The 25427-nt window shown below is 40.5% G+C and overlaps 1 protein-coding gene across 1 annotated transcript in view; it reads left to right on the forward strand.

Annotated features, from left to right (window-relative positions):
* Positions 1-765: 765 nt before the first annotated feature.
* Positions 766-25427, forward strand: part of tsc22d3 (TSC22 domain family, member 3) — a 35226-nt gene continuing 10564 nt past the window's right edge. Inside the window, exon 1 of the mRNA XM_034230913.1 lies at positions 766-1509. Within this exon, the coding sequence (XP_034086804.1) occupies positions 1181-1509 (329 nt within the window). The 5' untranslated portion in view covers positions 766-1180. The remainder of the gene's footprint in view (positions 1510-25427) is intronic.

Raw genomic sequence — 25427 nt, forward strand, 5'->3', positions numbered from 1 at the left:
TAGAGTTGAACTCATCAGAGCACCCAAAGGAAACCCCAGCTGACAAAAGGAGACCATTTTAAGGCCCCTGCCAGTTGTTGGGTGGTCCGACCCATGACCTCCTTGCTGTAAGGTGGCAGGGCCATTCAATGCAAGGTGTCACCTGCTCAGGGACAATTAGGGGTTAAGTATCTTAGAAGACATTAACATCCAATTGGTAGATGACCACTCTACCAATAAGTGCTGTGATTCTTCTGAGAAATTCACTGTATATTGCTGAGTAAAGACATCTTTAACTGTATTTAATTGCATTATCTAAAATCCTGAGTTTCCAAAATATAAAACTCAATCAATAGGAGCATGTAAAATGGATTAAAGTACACAAGCTAGCCAGACATCCATGCCATGCTGGCAACTCCAATCACACATTTTCACAGATTAGCAAACCAGACATGTTATCGAGTGTTTGTTTGTGTTCCTGAATCCTCCCTCCCACACACACTGCTTGAGCTGTCAGCATGGCAGGGTGGAGCCAACGGAGCTGCACATGTTTCCAGCATGTTCTGACGCTCCCCTCCTTGTGTTATTTCGTGCACGGCTAAGCTGAAAAATAAAAGAGGAGGGCCCAGTTTGTGTAACCAGCAATGCTATTTTACCAATCACAGGGGTTTCCCCAATCCCCACCCTCTCTGTCTCCCTCCCTTTTTCACTCCCTCCCCTTTTCACTCCCTCCCTCTGTCTGTAGGCACACCAACCAAAGAAAAAAAAAAGTGCAGGGAAAAAAAGTGATAAGCAGCTTCTGGGTTTTGCTTTCAAGCGCACTCCTGCTGAATTGGCGTGAGGGAGTGTATGTTTGGGGCGTTTACTTTTTCTCCTGCCACAGTAGCAACACACTGCAGCAGCACCGGCCCCGAACAAAAGGCTAAGCACAGCAGAGCCACAGGAGAAACTCAGGGATAAAAGAAGGCAGAGCAGCCCAGCGTGACTGCATTTCTCAGGGAGGAACTGAACCTGCCATTTAGCCCTTCTGGTCCCGGAGGGAAGACAGGACGCTAGACTACAGATAGACCAGCCTGTCTGTCACTGAGCTGTTTCCTCTTTCACTTCCTTCATACACCTCAGTCTGTCATCCTTTACTGAGATTCCTGCATCTTCCCTTGTTCACCTGGGCGTCTTTCCTTTCCTCTACCTGTCATTCGAGATGTCAGAATATGACTGCCTGTCGCCCATCGGCCTGGACTGTTGCAGTTGCTGCTTAGACCTGGCCAATGGCTGTGATGAGTCAATGGCTCAGGGCCTCGGTTCTACAGGAGGCTTACCAGGAAGCCCCACCAGCCCGAGTGTCAGTCACTTTCGCCAGCTACGCAACCAGCTGATGTACCAGAACCTGAACACAGACAAGTTGAACAACATCATGAGGCAGGACTCCCTGGAATCTGTGGTGAGGGACCCCTGCTTCCTGTTCAATGAGGGGATCTGCAACAGCAACATTGACCAGACCATGCTTTCCATCCTGCTCTTCTTTCACAGGTATGTCTGTTATTTGCTGACAGGTTCATGCTTATCTGATAAGGGTTCGACTGAATAGAAAGGCTTATGTCATTAGGACATGAAACTAGAACTGAAAGTTTTTATTTACATCAGGTACAAAGTCCACATTTTTCCGTCTGGGACTCCATGTATCAAATCACAAAAAGAGTGCGGCTTAAGGAACTTGTTTTGCTTAAATGAAACCGATGACGAACGGTGGCTAATCACGTTTTGTTGGATCAGCACTTCTTATAATAAGGCTGACATCAGCGTTTATAGTCATGGATTAAGTTGAGGATAGTATGAGGGCGTACATATTGATTGTGTTCCAGAAATGAGTTTCAGATGAGACTCTGTTAGAACACATTATAACTTACTTCCTTATTACAAATAAAATGTAGATTATCAGGTTATAACTGCTCTCTGTCAAAAGCACTACAGTATGTGTTTTTCTTACTTCCAATTGAAAGCAAATTAATTATGGATTCAAAACATTCAACAATGTCCAAATATTTATGCAGCTCACAGTGTCTATTTACATTCACACATCCATGACATAAGTGCAGCATATTTGATATGTTACAGTATGTGACACTGACAATGATGTGTGCTTGAGTAGTACAGTTAAACATTACAATGTGAGTTTATCACTTCAAAACAACTACACTTTAAACATAATCCAGAGAACTGAAGAAAACAAAATTGAATCTTAAAATAACGGCTAACAAAAACACAAGTTCATTCTACCAGATTGAAGTCACATTGATTCAATTAAAATTATCTTTTATATCTAGGGGCCAAATAAACTGGCTTGATTCCTTTTCTGATGAGCTGCCAAACACTGTTTATAAAACACTGTTTGGCAGCTCACCCCACACTGTTTGTATGGAAGATAATGTACTCAAAAGTTGCTGCCAGTTCGTTTAGTTTGCAGCTCCTGCTCAATAAATTCAGCCTCAAATTAACAGTTGCCATCTTCCAAGTTGGCTGCAGTTTTGACCGATGCTGAACTCCTGAACCCGAGCCAGAAGTTACTTTGCAGTGTTTATTAAGAAAGCTGTAATTACGTATGGTATGTCTGTAAAGATCTACTGGGAAATAGCAGCAAATACTACTGTACACAAAGCTGTTATCAGCGTAAGAGCCACCTTTGAATGTTATATACTCTGAGGTTGTCGTCATTTGAGTCAGTAAAACAGAGATATATGTCAAAGGATCATGACATATAGTTATACACGTATGTTATATGATAAAAAAAAATCTGATAATGTAGTAATGAAGAGGGATTTTCCTTTTTGTTTATGATGGTGAACAGCATATCTTGATTTCCCCCTCTCTTACCACGTTTGTCAGAGTGCTGTTTTCTTTCTGTCACTATATTTACAAAAACATTACAGACAGACTTTGAAACCATACAGACTCTTGGTGATGCAAACCCATCTCCCTTTCATTAAACTAAAAAACAAAGTTACTGTTCCATTAAGATTTTATGGGAAACATATTTATATACATACATATAACATATTTGCTTTGGTTTTAGATTAAAATCCAAGTCCTCTACTTTTTACAACATGTTTAACATAAGTTGCCCTTTTGGAATAAACATCCTTTACTAAAACATTTCTTATATTGAGTGCCATTAATCAGCCCTAATCAGTTGGAAACAAATGTTTTTCCCATTTTTGTAAGATAAAATATCTGTGGAAATGTTTATGCTGATAAGATGTACCTGACATGAACATGGTACTGGTATTTATCATCATTGATTCATTTATTTGCAGATGTTATCATATCAGCAATGTTCTCCGCCAATAACCATTATCAGTACTTTATCAAGTTTCTCCAGAAGCTAAACTGGCTGGGAATATCCAACAAGTTACATTTTAACCTGGCTTAACTTTTTTATATGCTACAGGCCATTCTTATCTTCTGTGGTGATGATTAATAACGCATGTGTATGGACCGTACAATAGAGGTAAACACATTTGCTGTGCACGGCAACTGATGACATTAGTGATAAGACTTTAACTGGGTTTAACTGGATTTTGTAGCTTTTGGCTGTAAAAACATATCAGTGCCTTCTCTCAGAGAGTCAGAAAATATGAAATGTTGACACATTACAGTTTAAAAAAGGGATTACCTCAGATAATGAAAAACAACAAAATAAGTTACCATTGCTATGCGGATGACACACACGTTTACGTAACAATTTCACCAGGAGACTATGCTCCAATTCAAACACTGAGTAAGTGCATTGAACAAATCAATGACTGGATGTGTCAGAACTTTCTCCAATTAAACAAAGATAAAACTGAGGTAATGGTTTTTGGAGCCAAGTCAGAACGTATAAAAGTTAGCGCTGAGCTTCAGTCTGCAATGTTCAAAACAACAGAGCCAGAAATCTAGGTGTAGTCATGGACTCTGACCTGAGTTTCAACAGTCACATTAAAACAGTTACTAAATCAGCCTACTATCACCTAAAGAATATATCTAGGATTAAAAGACTAATGTCACAGCAGGATTTGGAAAAACTTGTCCATGCTTTTATCTTCAGTAGACTCGACTACTGCAATGGTGTCTTCACAGGTCTCACTAAAAAATCTATTAGGAAGCTGCAGCTGATTCAGAACGCTGCTGCTCGAGTCCTCACTAACACTAAGAAAGTGGATCACATCACTCCTGTTCTGAAGTCTTTACACTGGCTTCCTGTGTGTCAAAGAATTGATTTCAAAATACTGCTGCTAAGCTTTATAAACATAAAGCTTTGAATGGTTTAGGCCCAAAATACATTTCTGACCTCCTGCTAAATTATGAACCATCCAGATCTCTCAGGTCTTCAGGGACTGGTCAGCTTTCTTTCCCCAGAGTCAGAACTAAACATGGAGAAGCCGCGTTCAGTTATTATGCTCCAAATATCTGGAACCAACTCCCAGAAACCTGCAGGTCCGCTGCAACTCTGACTACTTTGAAATCCAGACTAAAGACTTTTCTTTTTGTCGCTGCTTTTAATTGAACTATTCACATCTTAAACTGCACTGCAACTTTTATCCATGTATTTTTTCTTTTAATGTTTATTTTATTAGCTTTCCTTTTTAATGACTGATTTTAAATGCCATTTTCTTAATGTCTTTAATTTTTTGTAAAGCACTTTGAATTGCCTTGTGTTGAAAGGTGCTATATAAATAAACTTGCCTTGCCTTGCCTTTCCTTGCCTTACCTCTAGCTGAATAACACATCACATCAGTTCTAGACCATAACCTCCACACACTAACTTCACTAAGCAATACCTTTCATACCAATAAGTTTGAGTTATACTTGAATATACTCAGTTGAGTTCAGTGGCGTAACAAGGTTGTGATTGGCCCCGGTGCAAATATTGTTTGCCCCATCGCCCCAAACATAAGTGCACGCTGATGCGCTCACACACACGGACATACACAACCACTCAGAAGCGCCACATGTATAGGCTATCAACAACAGCCTGCCCTGGCCTCAGACCACCACAGCCTGACAATGGCACAGCGAACTAAGAAGAGGATTAAACCTGTTTCCTTGATGTTTGTCTCTGGGGAATGGGCTGGTAGGCCTACATAGACCGGTTGCTATAATATAGCTTTTGATCTTGGCATCGGGGGTCTCAATAACTCCATAGAGTCCCCTATCGGTTGGGGCCCTTGGGGGAACTGTTGGACCACTGCCGGGCACAGCCAAATCCAGCCTCTCCTCCTGGCTGGCTGGAGAAGAAGGTTGCACAGCCACGGCCACGGATACAGCTTCACTTGTGGAGCTAGATGGCAATGATGGTGGTGAGCTATCGTTAGCCTCTGGCTGCCGCTGCACGTCAACATTGCTAACGTTAGTGCTCGATTTCGAGGACGATGTATGACAAAAAAAACGGTCTAATTTTGTCAGTTTAGCTGTTACATCTCCTTGTTCTCTCTTGTCCTTTCTCTTTTGAGCGCCGCTCTTGTGCTTTGGTTTGCTGTACATTATAAATGCAAGCTATTACATTTTTTATAATGCTGCCAAACTTGCTGCTGCTAGCTATACAGTACAGGTTGATTAAACGGTTCGCTCGTCACGCAAGGTATCACATGACATGAAAGGGAGCAAGGTCATTGGACAGACAAATTACAAATTAATTTAGGTTGCCTGGTTACTTTGAAGAATGCGTGAACCGGTCAATGCCATTGGGGCCCTTGCCGGCTCGGGGCCCCGGTGCGTTGCACCAGCTGTACCGTCGATAGTTACGCCACTGGTTGAGTTATTGGTTACTGCATTCAGTGTTTACAGTACCAGCTGGAATAATGCCTGTTGGCAGGGCTTTGTTTAAAGTGTTACACAATATTTATTTGTATTTGCTGCTACGCAGTCATAATGACACAGCTAATTTCTAAACTAACCAAGGACTTACCCTTTTATTGTTGTATAGTTGAATATTCATAGAAACAAAAGAAAGTATGCCATGTGAAAATGAAGCAATATTGAAATATTGACCTCCCTATGTCTTCATGTGAAAAAGGTACGTGTAGTTCATATGAGAATGTATACACCAAACTGGCATCTCGTTTAAAAAAAAAAAAAAGTTAATAAATAAATAAACTGGTTATAAGTGCCAATATTTTCAGGTCCAGAGGAAAAGTGTTTACTTGCGCTAATGGCCTGTGTGACGGGGCATTGGTCTGGGCCAGCTCAACTGTTTGCCTGACAAACAGCCCTTAGCAGGGACACTTTGTTCCTGGACCTTTCCTTCTCAGGAGGGAATCACAGACACGGATCATGTGGCTTTGATGGCTTGGCTTTCTCACAGGATTAACCATTGATTTCAAATGTGTACCCTTTACAGTATTAAAACACAAACGCACTCATTCATTCACACATGTACTCACAGTCTATCCCATGAGATGAAACAAGAAAGCTGCCTTGCTAAGCTGTGGTTTGCAGAAGCTCATACATTTGTTTAAGTACTCACTTTGGGAGGGCCTGGCTTCTGATGAAAGCGTTGCTGAGGTTTATACTGTGACCTCACCCTGGGTGGTCAATCTTCCGAGCAGCCATCATTCTCCTTTGCCACTTGTTAACAAAATTAAATGTTCAGCATAGCCTGAGGAAGCATGCCATAATTTGTTTTGGACTTGTTGAGTAAGAGGCAGTGGCCATTAAACTTGTTATGTAAATCATTGAGAAATGTGCTGAGTGGAACATTTGAACTCTTAAGTTATGTTTGGTGTTTGAGGCAGAGCCAGGGAGCCCTGAGTGTGGGTGGGACTTGATCGGTGATTTTCACAGAATAAAACCAGAAGAAAGTGTGCTGATTTACTTTAAGGCTTAGATAGACAAACTTTGACTGAAATGGGAGAGGCCTGGCTGCACACCTTCACCCGAGCATTGAGTCAGTACTTAGCAGCCACTAAACACCATACATGGCAGGGTGAAGAGGGGTGAAGAGCCTGGAGTGAGGTGACACATGTTTATCACAGGGCTGTGACCAGTCAGTCAGCCAGGAAGTCAAAGTAGAAAGGATAAATAACTTAGTGGCAGCATAAAATATTTCACAAAGTGTCAAAGACCTCATGAAAGAGGTTTTCTCTGCAGCAGCCACTAATGTAAGCACATGACAGCCCACAGAGGTCCCCTCCAGGTTTATAGACATCATAACAATGATCTATCCTTTAAATCTTTAACAATATAACAAGTTGTTTTAAATAATACGTTTTTGCAGACTTTCATGTCCCAGTCTGGAGCCCATAGCTGCAAAAAGAATAACACTTTGAAAACCATGTAAGAAAGTTAGTCCGTTAAGTGTTTCAAATGACATGAAACCCGCGAGAAAAGAGAAGGTAAGAAGTTGAATGGCATGTATAAAGATGAAATTACTTTTCGTATAGGAGGTGATGTTCCCAGACTCGAAGGTTGTGCTTTGAATGATAAATGTAAAAGAAAATAAAGGAAGTCAAAGTATTTTGACAGAGAAGTTACAACCTCTGGCTGGATCTGATTTCCTGCTCCTACACAGCTATTTGACCTATTAGCACTTTGTTTTCTTACTAGCCAAGTCCTACAGTGGTATAAGTTCATTACTTTGGCCTCAGACGATCACAGGCCTTTGGCTTCGTTTCAGTTTACGACTGAACATCACAACCACTCTCAAAATGGAGAGCAGACCGGATCCAGCTGTCTCAGAGATCCGACTGCGCTTTAGAGACTGATCAAACATATAAACCACAAAATAACTTTGCAAGAAGTGCAAAACATACATTTAGTAATCTGCTGTTGAGATTATGGAAAGCGACTTTGTCATGCGAAACACATTTCTGTGAAACTAGTAGAAGCATTTTACTCAAATAAATAATGCCATCTTAGTCTGCATCTTTGTGTGATAAGACAGTTTCATATTTTACTTTATTTACATGGCAGTGGATCAATTCTTTACAATACGTTAGTAAATTCCTTCTATATCTCGTAAATGACTGGACAGTGACATGTTGCATTCATTTCCATGCCGGTCTGAATTACATTTTAAAAGAGAGCTGAACATGGGCCCAAAAGATGGGGATGTCACAGAAATAACAGTGCATCTAGTTTCCTTAACGTGTAAGGTGGGGAGAGGAGAACCTGGAAACTGGAACACATTCACCTTATGATATTTAAAATAAACAACATCTGCTTAGGTATTTAGACTTCTGCAGATAACATTGTGGCCGTATGGAAGCACGCAAATCCATATTAAATGAAAAGATGTAAGGAAACACTGTTTCCTCTGATTTCTCTGCTACTATAAAAGTGGCAAACAAACGCTATATAAGGAAAAACATCTCCAGAGCAAAGGGGACACTAAAAACAAACATACAGCACAATTACAGCCCCACTGCTTATGAATTATCATAAGATGCTATACTGTATAGCGTATATATACAACAATAAAGGATGAGGTAGGCAAAATAGTTTGAAACAAATCTTCCCATTGGTTATGTTTACCACATAGAAGGTACACATGTCATATCCTTGCTGACAACATAATCTTTATCCAAATATATTTGTTTTATTTACGTTCCTTTTTGAAACACAATTAAACAGTGCCACTTGGTGGCTCTGGTAAAATGGAAATACGCCATGTCCTTCAGAACTTCAAAGAGCGTTACACAATGTCATGGTTGCAGGAGGCATGGATGTAAACAGAAAACAGGGATTAGTGGCAAGTAGACAAAGGGAAGGATGTCGCGTTGGCAGAACAGATTCATGGCCTCCAGGAAGTCTTGGGAGCCAATACCTGACACACAAAGGCCACGGAGGGGAGGTTTGAGCAATGTCTGGGGAAAGAGAGGGAGAGCTACAGGGAGAGATAGCTAGAGAGAGAGTCAGGTGTAGACAAACAGCCCAACAGGAGGCCGGGCAAAGACAAAACACAGACAGGACTTATGTAGGTAGACTGCAGATGTCTGTGTGAAAGTATCAACCTTTTTCTATAGCTTAAGGAAGTCATTCTTTACTGTTGACAGGAAGTCAAAAGCCATATCAAGTGTTTGTTTTACAGTTGGTTTTGTATGGGTTTCCTCAAACACAGGTTTTGACTATATGTTGAGTCATAGTCATCGTGACTATGTTAAAAAGAGACACTCAGGGAGCAAGAGATTGATCCACAATATTGTAAACTACTGGAAAACAAACACATTTGGTGTGTGGTATGTATTTGGTGTTTTTGGTCAACAAATTAGGCCTCTGTGTGATTTTATCACCAAAGGAGCAATTTAAGGAGAGATGTACAATAATGGCTTTTTAATAGACCTCTTGAGTTACTGACTTGTTGTGTTGCGACTGTGTGAAAAGGCTGCCCTTGGTGCAGTGCCAATAGATGCCAGGAACCACTGCTCAATCATTTGTGTACAAGTTTATGTTCTTTTCTGTATATGTGTCTGCTTGTGTGTATATGTAGACAGTACTTCATTACTGGACGAGACACTGTGTCAACTCAGAATCCTCCGCCACACCCTGCAGCTGCCAGAAGTTGATGCAACGTTCTGCACTCGGCCCTGTCTTTACCAACATGCTGTGGTTCCATGTTCAGTTGCCCCGAGCAACACAATAAACATAACATGCTAATCAGATTGCAGTTACAGTATCTCTTACCATGCTTTATTCTCTGTGCACTTGTTTTGATCGCTTCAAAAGTTGGTTTCCATCTAAATCACTTTCTAGAAAATGACAAGTTGGACTAATTTTAAGTTTTGCAATGGTTGACATGTTCCTTCATCACAATGACCTTGGGCATGGTGGTTCATTTTGAAATGATAACACACACCATCCGAATGCTGTAAATAGTGGCTAGCAGGAATTAAAATAGACCTCAAAACACACTTTTTGTTTTTGGTTGAGAAACTTTTGCTAGAAACAACTATTCCTACTTGTTTTAAGAAATAATTAAAACAATCCAACTGTATGTTCACAACCGTTTTCTTTTTTGTGCTTTTAAAGTCAGAACAAATTAGTATTGTGTTCACACAGGCAGTTTGGGGAAGTCTAAACACATTGAAAACTGCACAAAAGTAATGACAAATACAGTCTGCCATATTATTTAAGGATTGGCTGGGAAGACTTGATGAAGAGCATGAAAGCAAATACCTCTTTTAATAAATAAACCCTTTAATCTTATAATGAACCTATGTCTTCAATGACAGCTGCAAGGCTCAGGAATGACTCATCTATATGTCTGTCTGGAAAAAACAAGACACACTCCTTGGCACACAAACACAAGCACATCAATATGAACACACTAACAGTATACAATACATGCAGGTGACCCACAATGCTATGCTGTTGATGATACGTCACCAGCATAGAATCCAGCTAAGCTCCCTTTTCATGTGCGACAGAGAGTGGAGTCAAGTATGTAGCAGAGAGGTTAAGAAATATATAAGTAAAACTATATTAAGCTTGCTATCCAAGTTGTCAACATAAGATCTGGAAAACTCTTTGAGAAGGGATTCACCCAAATTAGAAGAAAAGAGTAAGACATTTTTGTGGACAAAAGTCATTGATGCATGAAAAAGAGACCTAACAGGTTTCACAAAGGTGCTTTCAACAATCATTAACTTATTTTAATGTTACTACTAACTATGCTTTCAGAAAACAGTAAATAGACCTTCACTTACCCTTACCCTAAACCAACTTAATGTGGCAGTTGAACTTTAATCCAAACAATGTAATGATATTGAAATCAAAGTGTAATTTATGATTGCTTTATGTCTATTTTAAGATTGTTTTTATGCTGTGGTTCTTAATCATATATATGCAACCTCCAAGTGTTATATACTGGGTTCTTTGTGTTGTGGTCATTAAGCAAAATGTGTATAATGTTGTGGGTGATGTTGAAAACTCTCTGTACAGAAGCCAATACATGTCAGCCTTGCCATATAAACATGACTTAAAATGGTGGCAAAGATTTCCAGGAAAAAAGTCAATGTAGTATGGAGACATAATAAAAACGACATCTCCATCCTGCAGGGAAAGCTGAGTGCAGATACCTTTGGAACGTTCAAATCAGGCCACATTTCTGGACAACAAAAAGAAGGAAGCATTAAAAAACGGATCCCAAAAAGACTTCAAAAGAGAGAAGCAGTTCCACCCATCGAATCAGACCCTTTCTTCTTTAATGCTTTATGTTTGTGCAACACTTTTTGTCCTACCCTCTTTTATTTGCCACATATTTTGCCCTCTTATCCTTGTTTGTTCCTCCCTCTCTGTTTCTTCTCCTTCTTTCTTTTCTCAATTGCTCCATCTCGGTTCTTCTAGTTGGCAACCGTTAAACTTATGTAAGTCGGAGGCAGCAGGGCGGATTGGAGTGACCATGGCTTGTGCCAGCAGGCTTATCTGTTTGGACCATGGCTATGGCGCCTACTTAAATAATAAGACAGCCTGTCAACACTTGCCATCACACACACTCCCACACGCAAAACAGACCTGTATTTGGGAGTGAGTAATAGTGTTAAACAGTCAATCTGTTATAATCACACTCATTAAATAGGCATTAGACAGTACCACAGCTTGCATAATACTTGCTTTTAGGGGTTAGTATTTGTCTGGTTTGTCTTTTCAGCAGACTGCAGCTTGCACACAACAACCTGCACCTTTAGTCAGGCAGGGAGCTGAAATTATGTTTTCAGAAATGCACTCTCCATATCACCACTAAGGGTTATAAGCTGCTGGTTGGAGGGCAGTACAATAATCACTCTGTGTTCTTTTTGTTTGGGAAGGCTTGGGATTCCCATTTCGATTTTTAACAAACTCTGCATGAGAAGTAAGAATGTTTTTGTATGAGCGTACTGTGTCCTTCTCATGATCCACGATGAATAAAAGATTCGGCCGGCTGAATATCCAAAAGCTTTACTGACTTGTATGTATCCAAAGTGAAAGAGTAGGGATAGAAACTCAACAATGCATTTTTGGAGCATGCCTTAAAAGGACTGGCTGACCCAGACTCTATTTCAGATTCATACCGATGCTTATCATCAATTTCTCTGTGGATGCCTGTTTCAGAGTCCAAAGTGCATTCATCCCACACTGAGTACATTTATTTCTCACCACAATAGTCTGCAACACAATGCAGCCAGACAGTGATTTTGTTAAGTGGGTCTGAGCCAGGCCTTTCATTAGCCTATCTTATTCTCCCCTGGCACTGTTCACACGCAGGTTGGGTACATGGTATTCCCTGGGTGCGTGCGCGCACACACACACACACACACACACACACACACACACACACACACACACACACACACACACACACACACACACACACACACACACACACACACACACACACACACCACACACACACACACACACACACACACACACACACACACACACACACACACACACACACACACACACACACACACACACACACACACACACACACACACACACAAAGTGACACGCGCACAAAGTGACACGCATGCACAGTGAAGAGAAAAGGACAAAAGTGGAGGAAATGTATAATGTGCATAAAAAAATATCTTCCCTGCTCAGAGCACACACAGACATACGTGTAAAGCCTTATCAATTATCCACGAGTCCACACATAAACTTACAGAAACCATCTCAAAATGCACTTTCCCCTGCAAGGAGAGCTCGAGATATACTATACTGTAGCAACAGAGTTAGCATTACTGAGAAATGCTCCTAGAGTTTTTGGGAAAGAAAACAATTACATCTCGAGGCTTCTGCAGGACATGATGACATGACAAACACAGGAAAGGTTACACACTACGAACAATCACATATTCTATTTTTGAATTTATTGGAAATCTGCAGTGGCAACATGATGTTTTTTTTAAATAGCTGTGTGTCTGTGTTCATTCAACAATTTGAAGGTCTGGGGGTGGATGTGTAATTTAGAGAGTAGGATTTATTTATGTTTCCATACTCTCCTGTCATGTAATGGCCGTAATGAGTTTGGTATTAAAAACAGACAGGGAGTACGTCACGCTCAGTTACGTGGCATTATGCTGTTTTGGCCCAATTAAACATTACAGCAATGTAATGTGTAATTGGATTCATACCGGAGTCTCTGACATCTGTTTACCATCAAACAATCATAATCCTTAATTTAATCTACAGTACCTGAGTGTTGTTTTAATATTTAGTTCAATTAAAGCTTTCTGAAGTGTTTACCTCATTTTGTAAGACGTGTCACCTCTACACCCCCGCCCTGTCCCATTTCTGAGAACCCCTGTGCTGTCATCCGTAATTATCATTAAATCATTAAATGTTGCTTTTGCGCAACATTAAAAATGTGAGAAAAATAAACAAGTGAAAGACTTCACACAGCTGTCTAGCTGGGAAACTGAGTGGAGAACATCTTAGGCAACCTGCTTTCGTCTTGGTGCAATGAGTCTGTTTCATCAGATGAATCCAAGTATGCAATAAACTTGCTAAATCAAGAAAACATTTGTTTTTTATTCTGAGGGCAGACCTTGGCAGAACTTAAATGTAATATAACTGCCACTATGAATTACAGTTGTCAGTATACATGATCCAGAAAAGGCCAGATGACTGGCAAATCCCCATGAACCATAATCAAACTCTGACTTTAGTGAAATGAATAGGGTTTCCTGTTTGTTACTATTGCGTCCACATTTCCAAACTCTCACTGGCTTCAACTGTGCCTGTAGAACTGAAGACGGACTGTAAACGAAAGAAAAAAAAGAAAGAAACTGCAGAAAAAGTCCAAAACAACCCAAAAAAGGAAAAGATAAAAACCAAAAACTTCCAGATGAACCCATTTTCTAGGATGACAATGCAGTTATCACGGTGAGTCACAGAGTTGGTCAAGTCAGCAGTTTATTGCGGACAACCTCTCAAAATAAATTCAGTTCTCCTCCATAAAACTTTAAGAGAAAAAGGAGAGGCGGACTGAGGACTGGTTTGGTCCCAGTGGCAAACTTAATAGGTGGAGCTCTTTTACCAAGCTCTTCCTCTCTGTGGATTTCTGGCAGTGCCTGCGAAGACTGAAATGAAAAAAGGGAGCCAGAGAGAGTGACTTTAAGTGAAAATAACAAGATGCTTCCTTTCCAAGAGCTCACTTCTTTGTGTCACTGGGTTTAGAAGAGGCAGTCGTACCATGGAGCAGCCCTGGGCCAGTTCAAGTATCTGATGGGGCTTTATGCCTCAATCCCCTGCCATACTGTATAACTGCCATCAGAAGGAGCAATTAGCACCAGTGACATTAAAGGACCTCTTTCTGCATTCCTGCCAGGATGAATGAGGCACAGATCATCATTATGTTTGCATGCTGGGGTGTTTACACAGTCTGGGATTAGGCTAAACAGCGGCCCTCGGAAAGCCTGAAAGCATTTAGATGCTTCTGCTGTAAAGTAACAGATGCTGGGCGTAGGAAGCAGCGAAAAGAGTTGGACTTTGGGAGGATTGTTGACGAATGTTGAAACTCTCTTTTCTCCATTCCTCCCATCGGTCTCATCCTCATGGGCATCTACTCCAGCATACCGCTCACATATAAACACACACAGACATCCAGGCTGCCTTCGACTATCCTGTCATCAGTCTTTCAGGGACCTGTATGCACACAAAGGCCTATTTATTTCTATCCTGCATAGAAGGTGTCATGTAAGGGAAATGGAGCCTGCCTCGCTCTTGCAGAGAGAGAAGACGGGAGTTTATGTAACAGACGGGGTCACAACCATTCAGTACATGTGAGCCGACTGTGGAAGTTAGCTGAGGTCAATACATTTTCTTGCTTCAGTAGGGGCATCTATAACTGTAGAAAAGTTTGACTAGAGCAGAACATATGATAGATTTCTTCACTTAAAAAGTTACAGCTCAGTGCTCAGGTCCCCCCAAAGTAGTCAAGAGAATAATATAGGCGAGAGATTTTAGAGCAGGTTAAAGTGTTTCAAAAGAAGAAAGATCCACCTTTAAACTTGTAATTACTAATGCTCATAGCAGCCGTTCACAAGTTCATAATTTTCCATGCTGCCAAAGTAGTAGCTCATATCTGCAGGAATTCAACAGGAAATCATCTGCAAGGTGCATGACTCTTTTCGCTCCTTCTCCTAAATATTTCCATCTGTCTTTTCCACACGCTCTGCCTGGCCTTAATGTTCAAACTGATGCATCACCCTCAGGATTGTTTAGCATAATTTAAACATTTATTTTTCATATGATGTGTGGGAGATAAAAAGTTCACATACAGAATATAACTGTTTCTCAACTTTGCTTTTCCTGTTGCATGTTGGGTTTTTCTAAGGATTGAGGGGATAAAATGATAAAGTCAAAACAACTGCTGTTGCATATTTGCCATAAGGTGGATTTAAGTTTCATTATGTGTTCTGATAGAACTGCACGCAAGTAAAGCACATGTACAGCAAATTAAGGGATGCTTGAGGGCTTTGTTTTCAATAAAAGTACATGGATCAGGATTCCCAACACGTCTCTCACGTACTGTAAGTGCCTGAGGGTAAATCCAGCTAACATATGGGTGATGAGTGGCGTCTCTGCGTAGTAGCGGTCGATAGGTTAATGTTCTGACACTCCAACCATGACTAATCTATGTCTACTGTAAAGGCTAGAGCTCCTCCTGAGTCCAAGACCATGTCCTGTTCTCACCAAAGGTTACATAACAAACAGACAGACACAACAGTGTTGAAATGTTGGCGCAACACAGGCAATCCTTTCATGCTTTTTTCCAGGATTTTATCAGCAGAATCATCTGTTTGAATCGTAACGAATTCCTTATCTGATCCATTTAGTGGTTAGAGTGAGAGGTTTGCTGTATTTCTGGCTCTTTTTGTTCATGGGCCCATGCACTTCCGTCTAGGGAAAGGATGCTATTGTAGCTCCGATCAGTGGGATATTCAGAGAAACACCCTGAAAAAGAAACAAAGTCCCCTGCTGCTATTCTATGACAGCCGGCAAGAGGGGATATAAAATAAAAAAATAAACTGAAAGACTAGCAGGATACTTCCTCCCATTCATATTCAAATATACTTTCTTGAAGGGGATATCAGATTCAGACGAGACAGCGCTTGTCCCCATGAGTGCAGTAATATCTAGGCCATTGATAACAGCTCGCTAAGCGAGTCTCCTGGGGCCTGTCTTTGTAGGTAAGGCTCTCATTTATCCTCTCATGTTAGCGTTTATACAGACATTGTGTTGAGGCGGATGGAAACAAACGCCATAGTTCAACTTGAATGGGAACACATAACAAGCATTTTGTGAGTGATCTTTCAGGAAATCCATATTATGAGATTTGTGATGTTAAAAAGAGCAATACTAAACTACATGTGCAAATATCTTGAATGTAGTTTTAAAGGTTTCTACCGGGACCATAATGGTAACAACATTAATACAAAGTAATTGTAAAAACCTTTGCCCAGCAGTTATATTCCAAACAGTCATTGGCATCGCTGTCACTAACACAATGAGACGTGCAGTGGGACGGGTTAAAGATTTAGCTTGTCATCTCGACACCATGATAAGAGGCTAGCACATTTTGCAAATCTCGGCACTGTTTCTCCTGCACAAAATCCCTCAAACAAGCTTTAAAATGTGTCGTCTAATAAACACAGGTGCGGATTTGATCTTGTACACCAGACTATTTTCTACGGTTATATTACAATGTAATGTTTATTTTCATAACCTGCCAGAAGAACGGGTCGAATACAGTCTCAGGTACAACTTTGTGCTGATTGTGTAAACCCCAAGCCAAAAGAGAATAATTTATAATTTCGATTTTGTGTCTTAGCCAAATCAAGACCTTATCACTCTTTCTCTTATGCCAATACGCCCCCCCCCCCCAAGCTCATTACTCAAGGTAACCATGTTTTTTGAAAGTGTACCTAAAGAACTGGGAGTACAGCCAAGGCTTATATCAGAGGAAACACTAACAGCAGCTGTGAACGCCCTCTCCTCCCTTCCCCCTCCTCTCCTTTTCTCTTCCTCATTTTTGCATTTTCCTGTTTTGGTGTTTGGTAGCTCTCTGCTCAGTCTTTGATACAAAGAGAGTGGCTGTCCTCAGGCACACAGTATCTGGTGAACATAGGAAAGGCAACACCTTAGATCCTTGTTATTGTGATTCTTGTTATTGCACTAATATGTCTGACTGTGGCTTTACTTTTCACATTGTCAGACAGATTTGTTATAAGAGCTGAGAGAAAATAGAAAAAATAAACAAAACATTATCGTTAATATTCTGCAGTAATACAATTAAACCTACAATCGGTTAACCTTCAAATCTGTCAACGGGCATGTAGTGTACATTATCAGATAGGAAATTGAACACCCATTGGGAGTATCAAGCTTTTCCCATATGCTTTAAGTTCTGAGGATGTTTGCTTTACTGTGACTTCAGCAAAATGGAGGAAATATTGCCTGAATATGTGGTTCACTGTATCTTCAAGTTAAAGGAAAATGCATTTCTTGCAGTACTCCCTAAACTGGCATGGGCGTGTCCAGAAGTCTTTAATCAGTTTGAACACAGGTCATAAATGTGCTGTACATGACATATGGAACAGGCTCATAAACACGCATACATATAGTATTTGTATATGTTCTTTTTCACAATGGCTTGTCACACAAAATGTCACATACGTTCCTGTGTGTGTGAGTGTGTTTGTGTGTTGGTGTGTGTGTATGTCTATTTGCGTGCTGCCTATTATCTGCTCAACAGAAAGAAGAAGATCCGCTCCTAAATGTTTTATTTTCATTTTCTTTCACAATAGGGTAAGGGCATGTTAGGACAGCACTCTCTCTTTATGCTAGCACTCAGCCATGGTTCACTTGTAGAGTAAACACAGGAATCCAAATTCATCTTGCATAAGGGCGCTGTTGTTTAACAATCACCCCTCCAACCTGGCATCCAGATTCAGTTCTCAGTAACATACTGGCTCTGTACAGCCACACCTGGGCCAAATATAGGCAGGCGAGACAACAACTTTATGATGAGGCAGGTCAGAGACAGGATAAGTATCTCGTGCCAGGTTGGGCTGTCCTGAAGAACGCCAGTTAAATAGGTTTTACTGCGCAGAGACTATGTGAAAGACAGGAATAACAATCTCTGTAAGAGGAGGAGGCGTGCAGCGCAGACAGAGAAGAAGAACAGGGGGAGTGACCAAACAAACGAGACAGATGACACGGATAGCAGGACAAATGACTGTGCACAAGGTGGCAGGCAAGACACAAAAGTGACACGGCTAAAACCCCCTCATTGGCAAGATACATTCAGATATTATCAACTCCAATATTTAAGGGACATAATGTTCCCAATTTGAGGTTTTAAGCGATGTCTCTGTTGTAAAGGTTGGCAGGTACCTTGCAGGCGCCACACTGTGCTACTTCCTCTGTGGTTGGGATATAATTATAGTCTCACCAAGAAAGCACACCACAGTCATTAAAGTGGTGTGAAGAAAACAATCAGTCTCATGCGAAAACAAAGATAATAACCGTGTGCATAAACCTGGTGTGTGTGCAGGTCAGGAGTTGTGTGTATGAGACTTTGAATTTTTGTTTCAGTTCTGCAAATCCTTAAATAGTTCCTCAAAATAGCGTGTATAGCTTAACTGACATTGGTTCACTTATGATTCCCAGGTTACTTACTAATAACAAAGAAGGCCAGATGCAATTTTTTAAAAATCTTTATGAGAATTTGTAAAGACAACGATAAATCTCACGTTGTGACATTCAAACGACCTGGATCACCAGAAATGTGGCAATATAAAATGAATTGGCCAAAATACTTTGACTTTTGTTACAACACAGTTGGAATGACAGAATGATTGAAAGTTTGATTGAAGGCAGATCATTTATTAAGATTTTGCAACTCTAAAACAAACTCACTGACACCTGCTGCTGCTGTGTGCAATACGTCTGAAACAACAAAGCTAAGCTGGGAATACTGCTCCAGTTTTAAATGCACTGCAGCGTGCTCTTGTGTTATTGCAGGGTGGAAGCCAAAAACAAACGCAGATCTGTATGCTGCTCCGGAGTACACTGACTGTGTTCTTGAACTCATTGACCTCCATCTGTCGCTTCCTCTTTCTAATATATTCTCTTGATAGTTTAAATTGCTTTCCAAAGGAACACATTTGAATAGTTTGTACTCCCTCACCTTGCTGTGCCAATACAAAGCTGAATCTGTAACCAAGCTGGTGGGAACCTTTTCCTTCGATGAACTCTGTGATTCGGGTATCAAGATAAGATGACATCTCACTGGCTCCAAAACAATACTTACGTGAGCAAATCTGTCCATCTGCCAAAAAATAAAGAGCTCTTGCGCACATCTCATTGTCAAAATGCCAGATCTGATTAGAGATTTGAAGTCACCCTCAGCTTCCATTAGACAAAGCATAACCCTCATCTTGTTCTTGTTAATTTGCCATGCAGATGCTAAAGGGCTGTTTTGGTTGATGCCAGAGAACGACTTTTTTCTGAATAGATTGCCATTTTTCCTTCACGTCAGCTCCTAGCAGTGCTAATTCTTAAATCTCCAATAACTTTTCATTCTAAATTGTATTTAATCCATTGTAAAAAGAGATCATTCCTACAAAAGGTGTCAAGCTGACGAAGAATGCGAGTGGCTGCCAAATGCTGTAAAACTACACGTCCGGACAGACACAGAGCACAAAGTACTGTGTGTGTGTGTGTGTGTGAAGGCTTCACCTTCTTACGTCAATGAACGCAAATTAGTGTGAATGTCATATGCAAATCCGTTTCTGTTTCTGTATCTACATATATTTGTGCATGTTTGTCCTTTTTGCATGCCCTTATGGGTATGAATCTCTCAGTAATCCACACTTGAATTCACTTCTTTACTTGCATGGGAGAACGGCTGCACCTGAGTGTTGCGTGCCTGCAGAACAGACACGTGAGTGTACTGTGGTTTTATAAGTGAACTTTGGACCTCTTAGGTACACGTTGGAGGGAGGCCACTTTTGCCTACATTGTTTACCCGAGCCTTTATACAATGACTGGGATGGCAGGTTGTGTTTACTCACTCTTCTGTGCAGCTTGGAAACCAGGAAAATTACATAAAATCAAGTTTTATTTATATAGCACATTTATAAACGATTTTTGGTCGAGCCAAAGTGCTGTACATAAAATAAAAATAGCCTACAGTAGAGACACTTTATAACAAATACAACAGCACAGATTGTTCAGAATATCAGTATGAGAAAAACGACACCCTCTCCTTAGACCCTCACATCGTACAAGGAAAAACTTCCAGAGAAAACCCACAGTTTAAGGGGAACATGGGAGAAACCTCAGGGAGAGCAACAGAGGAGGGATCCCTCTCCCAGGACGGACAGACGTGCAATAGATGCCGTGTGTAAACATCTAAAAAAGACAATTTGTCCCGTGTACTCTGAGTAACTCCAAGTTCAAGAGTCACTTCAAGTGGAAGTATTTCCTGTTTGTTTCTCAGAAGGGATCTTGAAGCTTATCTTTGCATTCTGAACTTTAAGTTTAAAGAGAATATTTTATTCATGGAAATCAAATTCAGGTGAAAATTAATACTGGCTTTAATCCCTCACAGTAACTCATGTTTGTATTTAACAAGCAGCAGATAACATTTTCCTATGAGACTTGTTGCAACCTCACAACAAATGTGCAATTATTCAAAACCACTTTGTTTATGCAAATCGTAAAAGTGACACCATTAGTGTCATTATTCAGCAGCTACAGCACCTGCTCAGTTCAAACATTTGCATTTATTACAAAGCGGCATTCTCAATTTGCAGATGCTGGGAAGTGTTTTCAAGAAAAATGCCTTTATAAAAAGTTGAGCTTTACTCATTTGTTTCGTTCACAGTCACTCTCAAAGTAGCCAGAAAATTACACTGATGGAAGTGGCTTCTCTAACCCCAGTAAATGCAATGTTTTGTGATACTGCTTATATGTTTATTTTATTCACATGATTTCTTAGTCAATGTGAGGTTCTGTCTCACATTGAATTTTTACGATTTCTTTGACTAACCCAAACATCCCGAAGAAAAGTTCCTATTTGTTTCCTTCTCCCCAACCCTAATGCACGTCCGCAAATGGAGCGTGACCAAAAAACGGACAAAAAACACTAACATGACCAATCAGTAGAGCTTATGAGACTTGCGTCTTTGTGTGAGGGGAAGGCGTTCGGGCCTTTTGAAGGCAGGATAGGCTGGGTTCCTGTCCACTCCCAAACAACCTCTCAGCGCAGCACTTGACGGTGCTGGATATCACCATGTTCCCAGTTTATTTGGATCACGCAACAGCTTTTGATCCTGATCCTTCCCCTGGCTGACTCACATCCTGAAATAGTGCTCTTGTGTTGCACGATCCGGCTTGCTGAACTGATGCCATTCATAAGCAATAACAAGAGCTGGATACTTGAGGTCTGGAGAATCTTTAATGATGATCAGGGATACATGGCTACAGCCTCATACACTAAATAAATTAGAATATGTGTATATATTTAGTACATTCCACATAACTTAATTATAATACACTTTGTACAGTTCTACAGCACATCAGGGAGTGAATCTTAGTTAATGAAAAGCCATGTGGGAATCTCTACTGTTGGAACCAACTTACAGAAACTGTCTATGCAGTGACAAATGTACTGTAGCATACCGCTAGTAGGGGGCCCTACAGTTTGTTATACAACTGCATATCATGAATTACAGATGTTCTTTCAGGCACGCATAAAGTAGCCTACACACTATTGATACAAGGCAGATGTAGGAATACACTATTACTGTAGGTATTAAGTGTGAGATATGAAAAAAAAAAAACATTGATGAAGCTTAATTAAACTGATATCAACGTATAATTCAAGACAAACAAGAAGATTTACTTATTCGACTTGATATTATAATATAAAAAAACATCTTTCTGGCAGGAAAACATACATCTACTCTATTAATATTTTCATAACCATATATGCCTGTTGATATAATAGTGTCAAGTAATGATAATACAGTATTCAACAGTTTAAAGGTGGGGTAGTTAATTTTGGAGAAACCGGCTCGAGATCGCTAGAATTTGAAAATACACGGCCGGAAAAAATCTGCCACTTCCTTACAGAGCCCCTCCTCCAACACACACGAACGCGCACATGACCAATGACAGGCAGGTAGGCCACATGACCACATGACAGGCAGGTAGGCCATCCAGTTACTTTAGCCGGGCCGGATAAAATGATTGGTTGTGCTTTTTACAGCACCACGGCTTCCACAGATGACATATTTTATGGATTTTTTGTCAAAGCACTTAAGATATTCATTGCTATCGGGATGTTAAGAGCATTCCATGGAATATAACAAAAAGTGTATCTCGAGCCGGTTTCTCAAACGTACCTACCCCACCTTTAATGTTGAAATGCTTGATCATGACTTTATCACATTACTTTATGATGGTTGTAACAAAATAAGTGCGTTTACAGGCTGGACATATTTTGTTTACAGTCTTCACAGGGGTGGCCGACATCTGGATATACATTTAAGTTTTTCTCCTTAAAAAGATGTGGCTTCCTTAATTGCACTTTCTCATTAATGTTTTCTTGAAGCATTCTTCTATTAAATGCCAACATATTTCCTTTTGAGACTCAGTGGAATGGGGCCCGCACATCTGGCCCCGTCCTCAGTCAGTCTCCGTCCGTCCTCTGACAGTAGGGGATCTTCAGTGAGGAAACACTGCGTACACCGTGTTCTCTCCGTCTCCAGCCCTCCTCTCTGTTTGCATGAGAACCAAACTGTACCTCTGTGGGACGGCACAGGCTTATCCTCCTGTGGTTTTTCAGACTCCAACTCGAATGGTTTTAATTTGTGATGCTATTTGGAAGAGAGAATTATTGGAGGTGCTGAATATACATGAGCCCCCTGATGTAACCCTTCACAGAGTTATATCAGGTTCCTCTTTGAGAGAAAGTAAAAAGTGGCCTGTGAATGGTTTTATTACGACATAGCTTGGCTACATTTATGTGCATATTTACATATGAAGGCAGCGTCGCTTGATGTCCGACCCCACAGATACTGTGTCTGCAGCAATCAATCTGTTTTCAATAGTCGCCCCAAGTTTAAACACAAAAACCAGGGGGAGGATCCCTGGAGTGGACGTTAGATCTGGAGAGTACCTTCAGAACCGCGGTCAAAGTCTACTTTTTATTAACTTTTCTATTCTGTCTCTAAACACAGTGTTAAGTGTCCTCTGTGTGTGCCTATAGATAGTGTAAAGTCTATAAGGTATTACAAAAAATGATATCCTTTAACATTTTGCTTCCATTTGAGGGCGCTAAATAGTTTCACCTGCCACGAATACTACAGAGTGGCTTTATATATGCAGTGGGCATACAGACCCCCTGTAGATCAATTGTTATTCCTTCATTACAGTTTAGATTCACAGCTCTCTTGCTTGAGACAGAGCATGCTGTGTGGAAATAGGAAAGCTGATTGAATTATGATCCGAGTCATTCCTATAGTCTTGTTGAAGGAGAATAATACCATTTACTTGGCTTGTAGAGATCAGTGGAAGCTGAGGAAATTTCCTCAGGCTAAAATGAGCAACTTCGTTGAAACGCAGGCCACTACTATCTCTGACTTTGAGGCTTTAGACACACATATGTGAAATATATACGATTCTGAAGGTGACTTTGCAAGAAATGAGTGATATATTTGAAGTTTTCCTTTTGAATGGATTTAAAAAGAGTAATTTTTAGTAGATGACAATGTTTCATGAGCATGATTCATTATATTGGACGAATGAAAACGATTAACACATAGCACAAAATGCAAATTAGTTACAAAATGTATTAGGAAATGCTTGACAAAATAGTTCATATTTAGTTATTTTTGCATGTATTATTTGAACTTTTACTACTATCATTTAGTTAAAATATCTTAAGTTTGGTCATATTGTAATATTATTCCAGTCATTTAGGCTGTTAAGGAACTTTCCTTCAACAATGACCGTCAATGACTTGTCTTAAATGGTCCGTGGGAAATTAGTTGTTGTTCCATCGTCACCTCACAGGTGATTTTGGATTCGCTTCAGCGCTCAGCGGAGGAGCCTGCAGGAGTCTGTGGGAACGATTCTGTGTTTGGATGACACTGACAGCGATAGTTAGCAGGGTGCCTGTCATCCAGTTAAATCCACATCGTGCTGACGAGGCCAGGCGTGCATGAGATGCGAGTGTGTGGAGAACCGCACACATCGACGTACACACGGGCAAACAAAAACACAAGCAAGCACACAAACACACATCAGGGGACGTCTGACTGAGGGTCCAGCTCCCTCCAGTGTTGTCCCAGTTGCCGGTGACTTGGGTCACACAGCTGCAAGCTCAGCCAGGCACACGGCTGCAAAAAGACGAGGAGGGTGGGGATATGGAAACAGGGAGAGGTTGACAGGGGAGAAATACATTTTCTTTAGAGAAGAAGAGAAATGTGAGAGAATACAGAAAACAGAAAGAGGTGATATTAATAATAAACAACAAGATAATCATCCTGATTCTTTCATACTTCAAAGACTGCGCAAGGGGATTGTATTAGTAGTTCCCAAAATAAATGAAGCAATAAAATAGCTTATTATTTGTTTTGATTCATCCATCACACTGTTATTTTGCTCTAAAATATATTCTCAAAGTTATTTTTCATCGTGGATTGTCTTTTTCATTTGCTTAAAAGAAGCACAGCCTTCATTTAGAAACTGTATTTACTTATAGCACAGACAATGCCATATAAACAGCTTTTGCTTTGCATTGATATTAATGTACTGCTCAGATACTGCCAACTTCTTAGTGACGTCCTTTTTTGCTTAAAAATGAACATGATGTGCCAAAACCATTTTTGTTATGACTTTGAAAATTGTAGCATATTAAAGATCATCAGATGCCACAGCTTGCAGTTTCCACCCCACTGCTTTGCCAATTTGGTGTATAAGCCAACTTCACAGCACATTTAGTAGATTTTTCATTTTTCTCTGCAATGACAGTGGTATGATGGGCAGTATGTACCCTGGTGGGATGTCAACACTCCACAGCTGAGTGACTCAGATTGGACATAGAGATACACATAGAGGATCAACACCAACTACGACAGCTGAGCAGTCCACAGTTCACTAAAGTAACACAGGCACGCGAACATGGACAGATGGCACTGAACTCTGTAACCTTTTGTCCTGGGACATGATCCAGCCGACAGTGTATTTATCACAGGTGTCATGCAAAGTGGCAGACATGTGTGTTTTGGATAGTCGTTTGAGTATCACTAAAGATACTTTGTATGTAAGTAAACACATCATGCTTTACCCTGTTTTACTTTCGGTGATGTGTATTTACAGTATTAAACCAGACCAAAAATGATGCGCAGTCAAACAACTTTCCCTTAAAAGATTGTGGTTAACTAGGTGACCCGTATAATCAGCGCTTTGAC

The sequence above is a fragment of the Gymnodraco acuticeps genome, unplaced genomic scaffold (genome assembly GCF_902827175.1).
Source record: "Gymnodraco acuticeps unplaced genomic scaffold, fGymAcu1.1, whole genome shotgun sequence".
Classification (NCBI taxonomy): Eukaryota; Metazoa; Chordata; class Actinopteri; order Perciformes; family Bathydraconidae; genus Gymnodraco; species Gymnodraco acuticeps.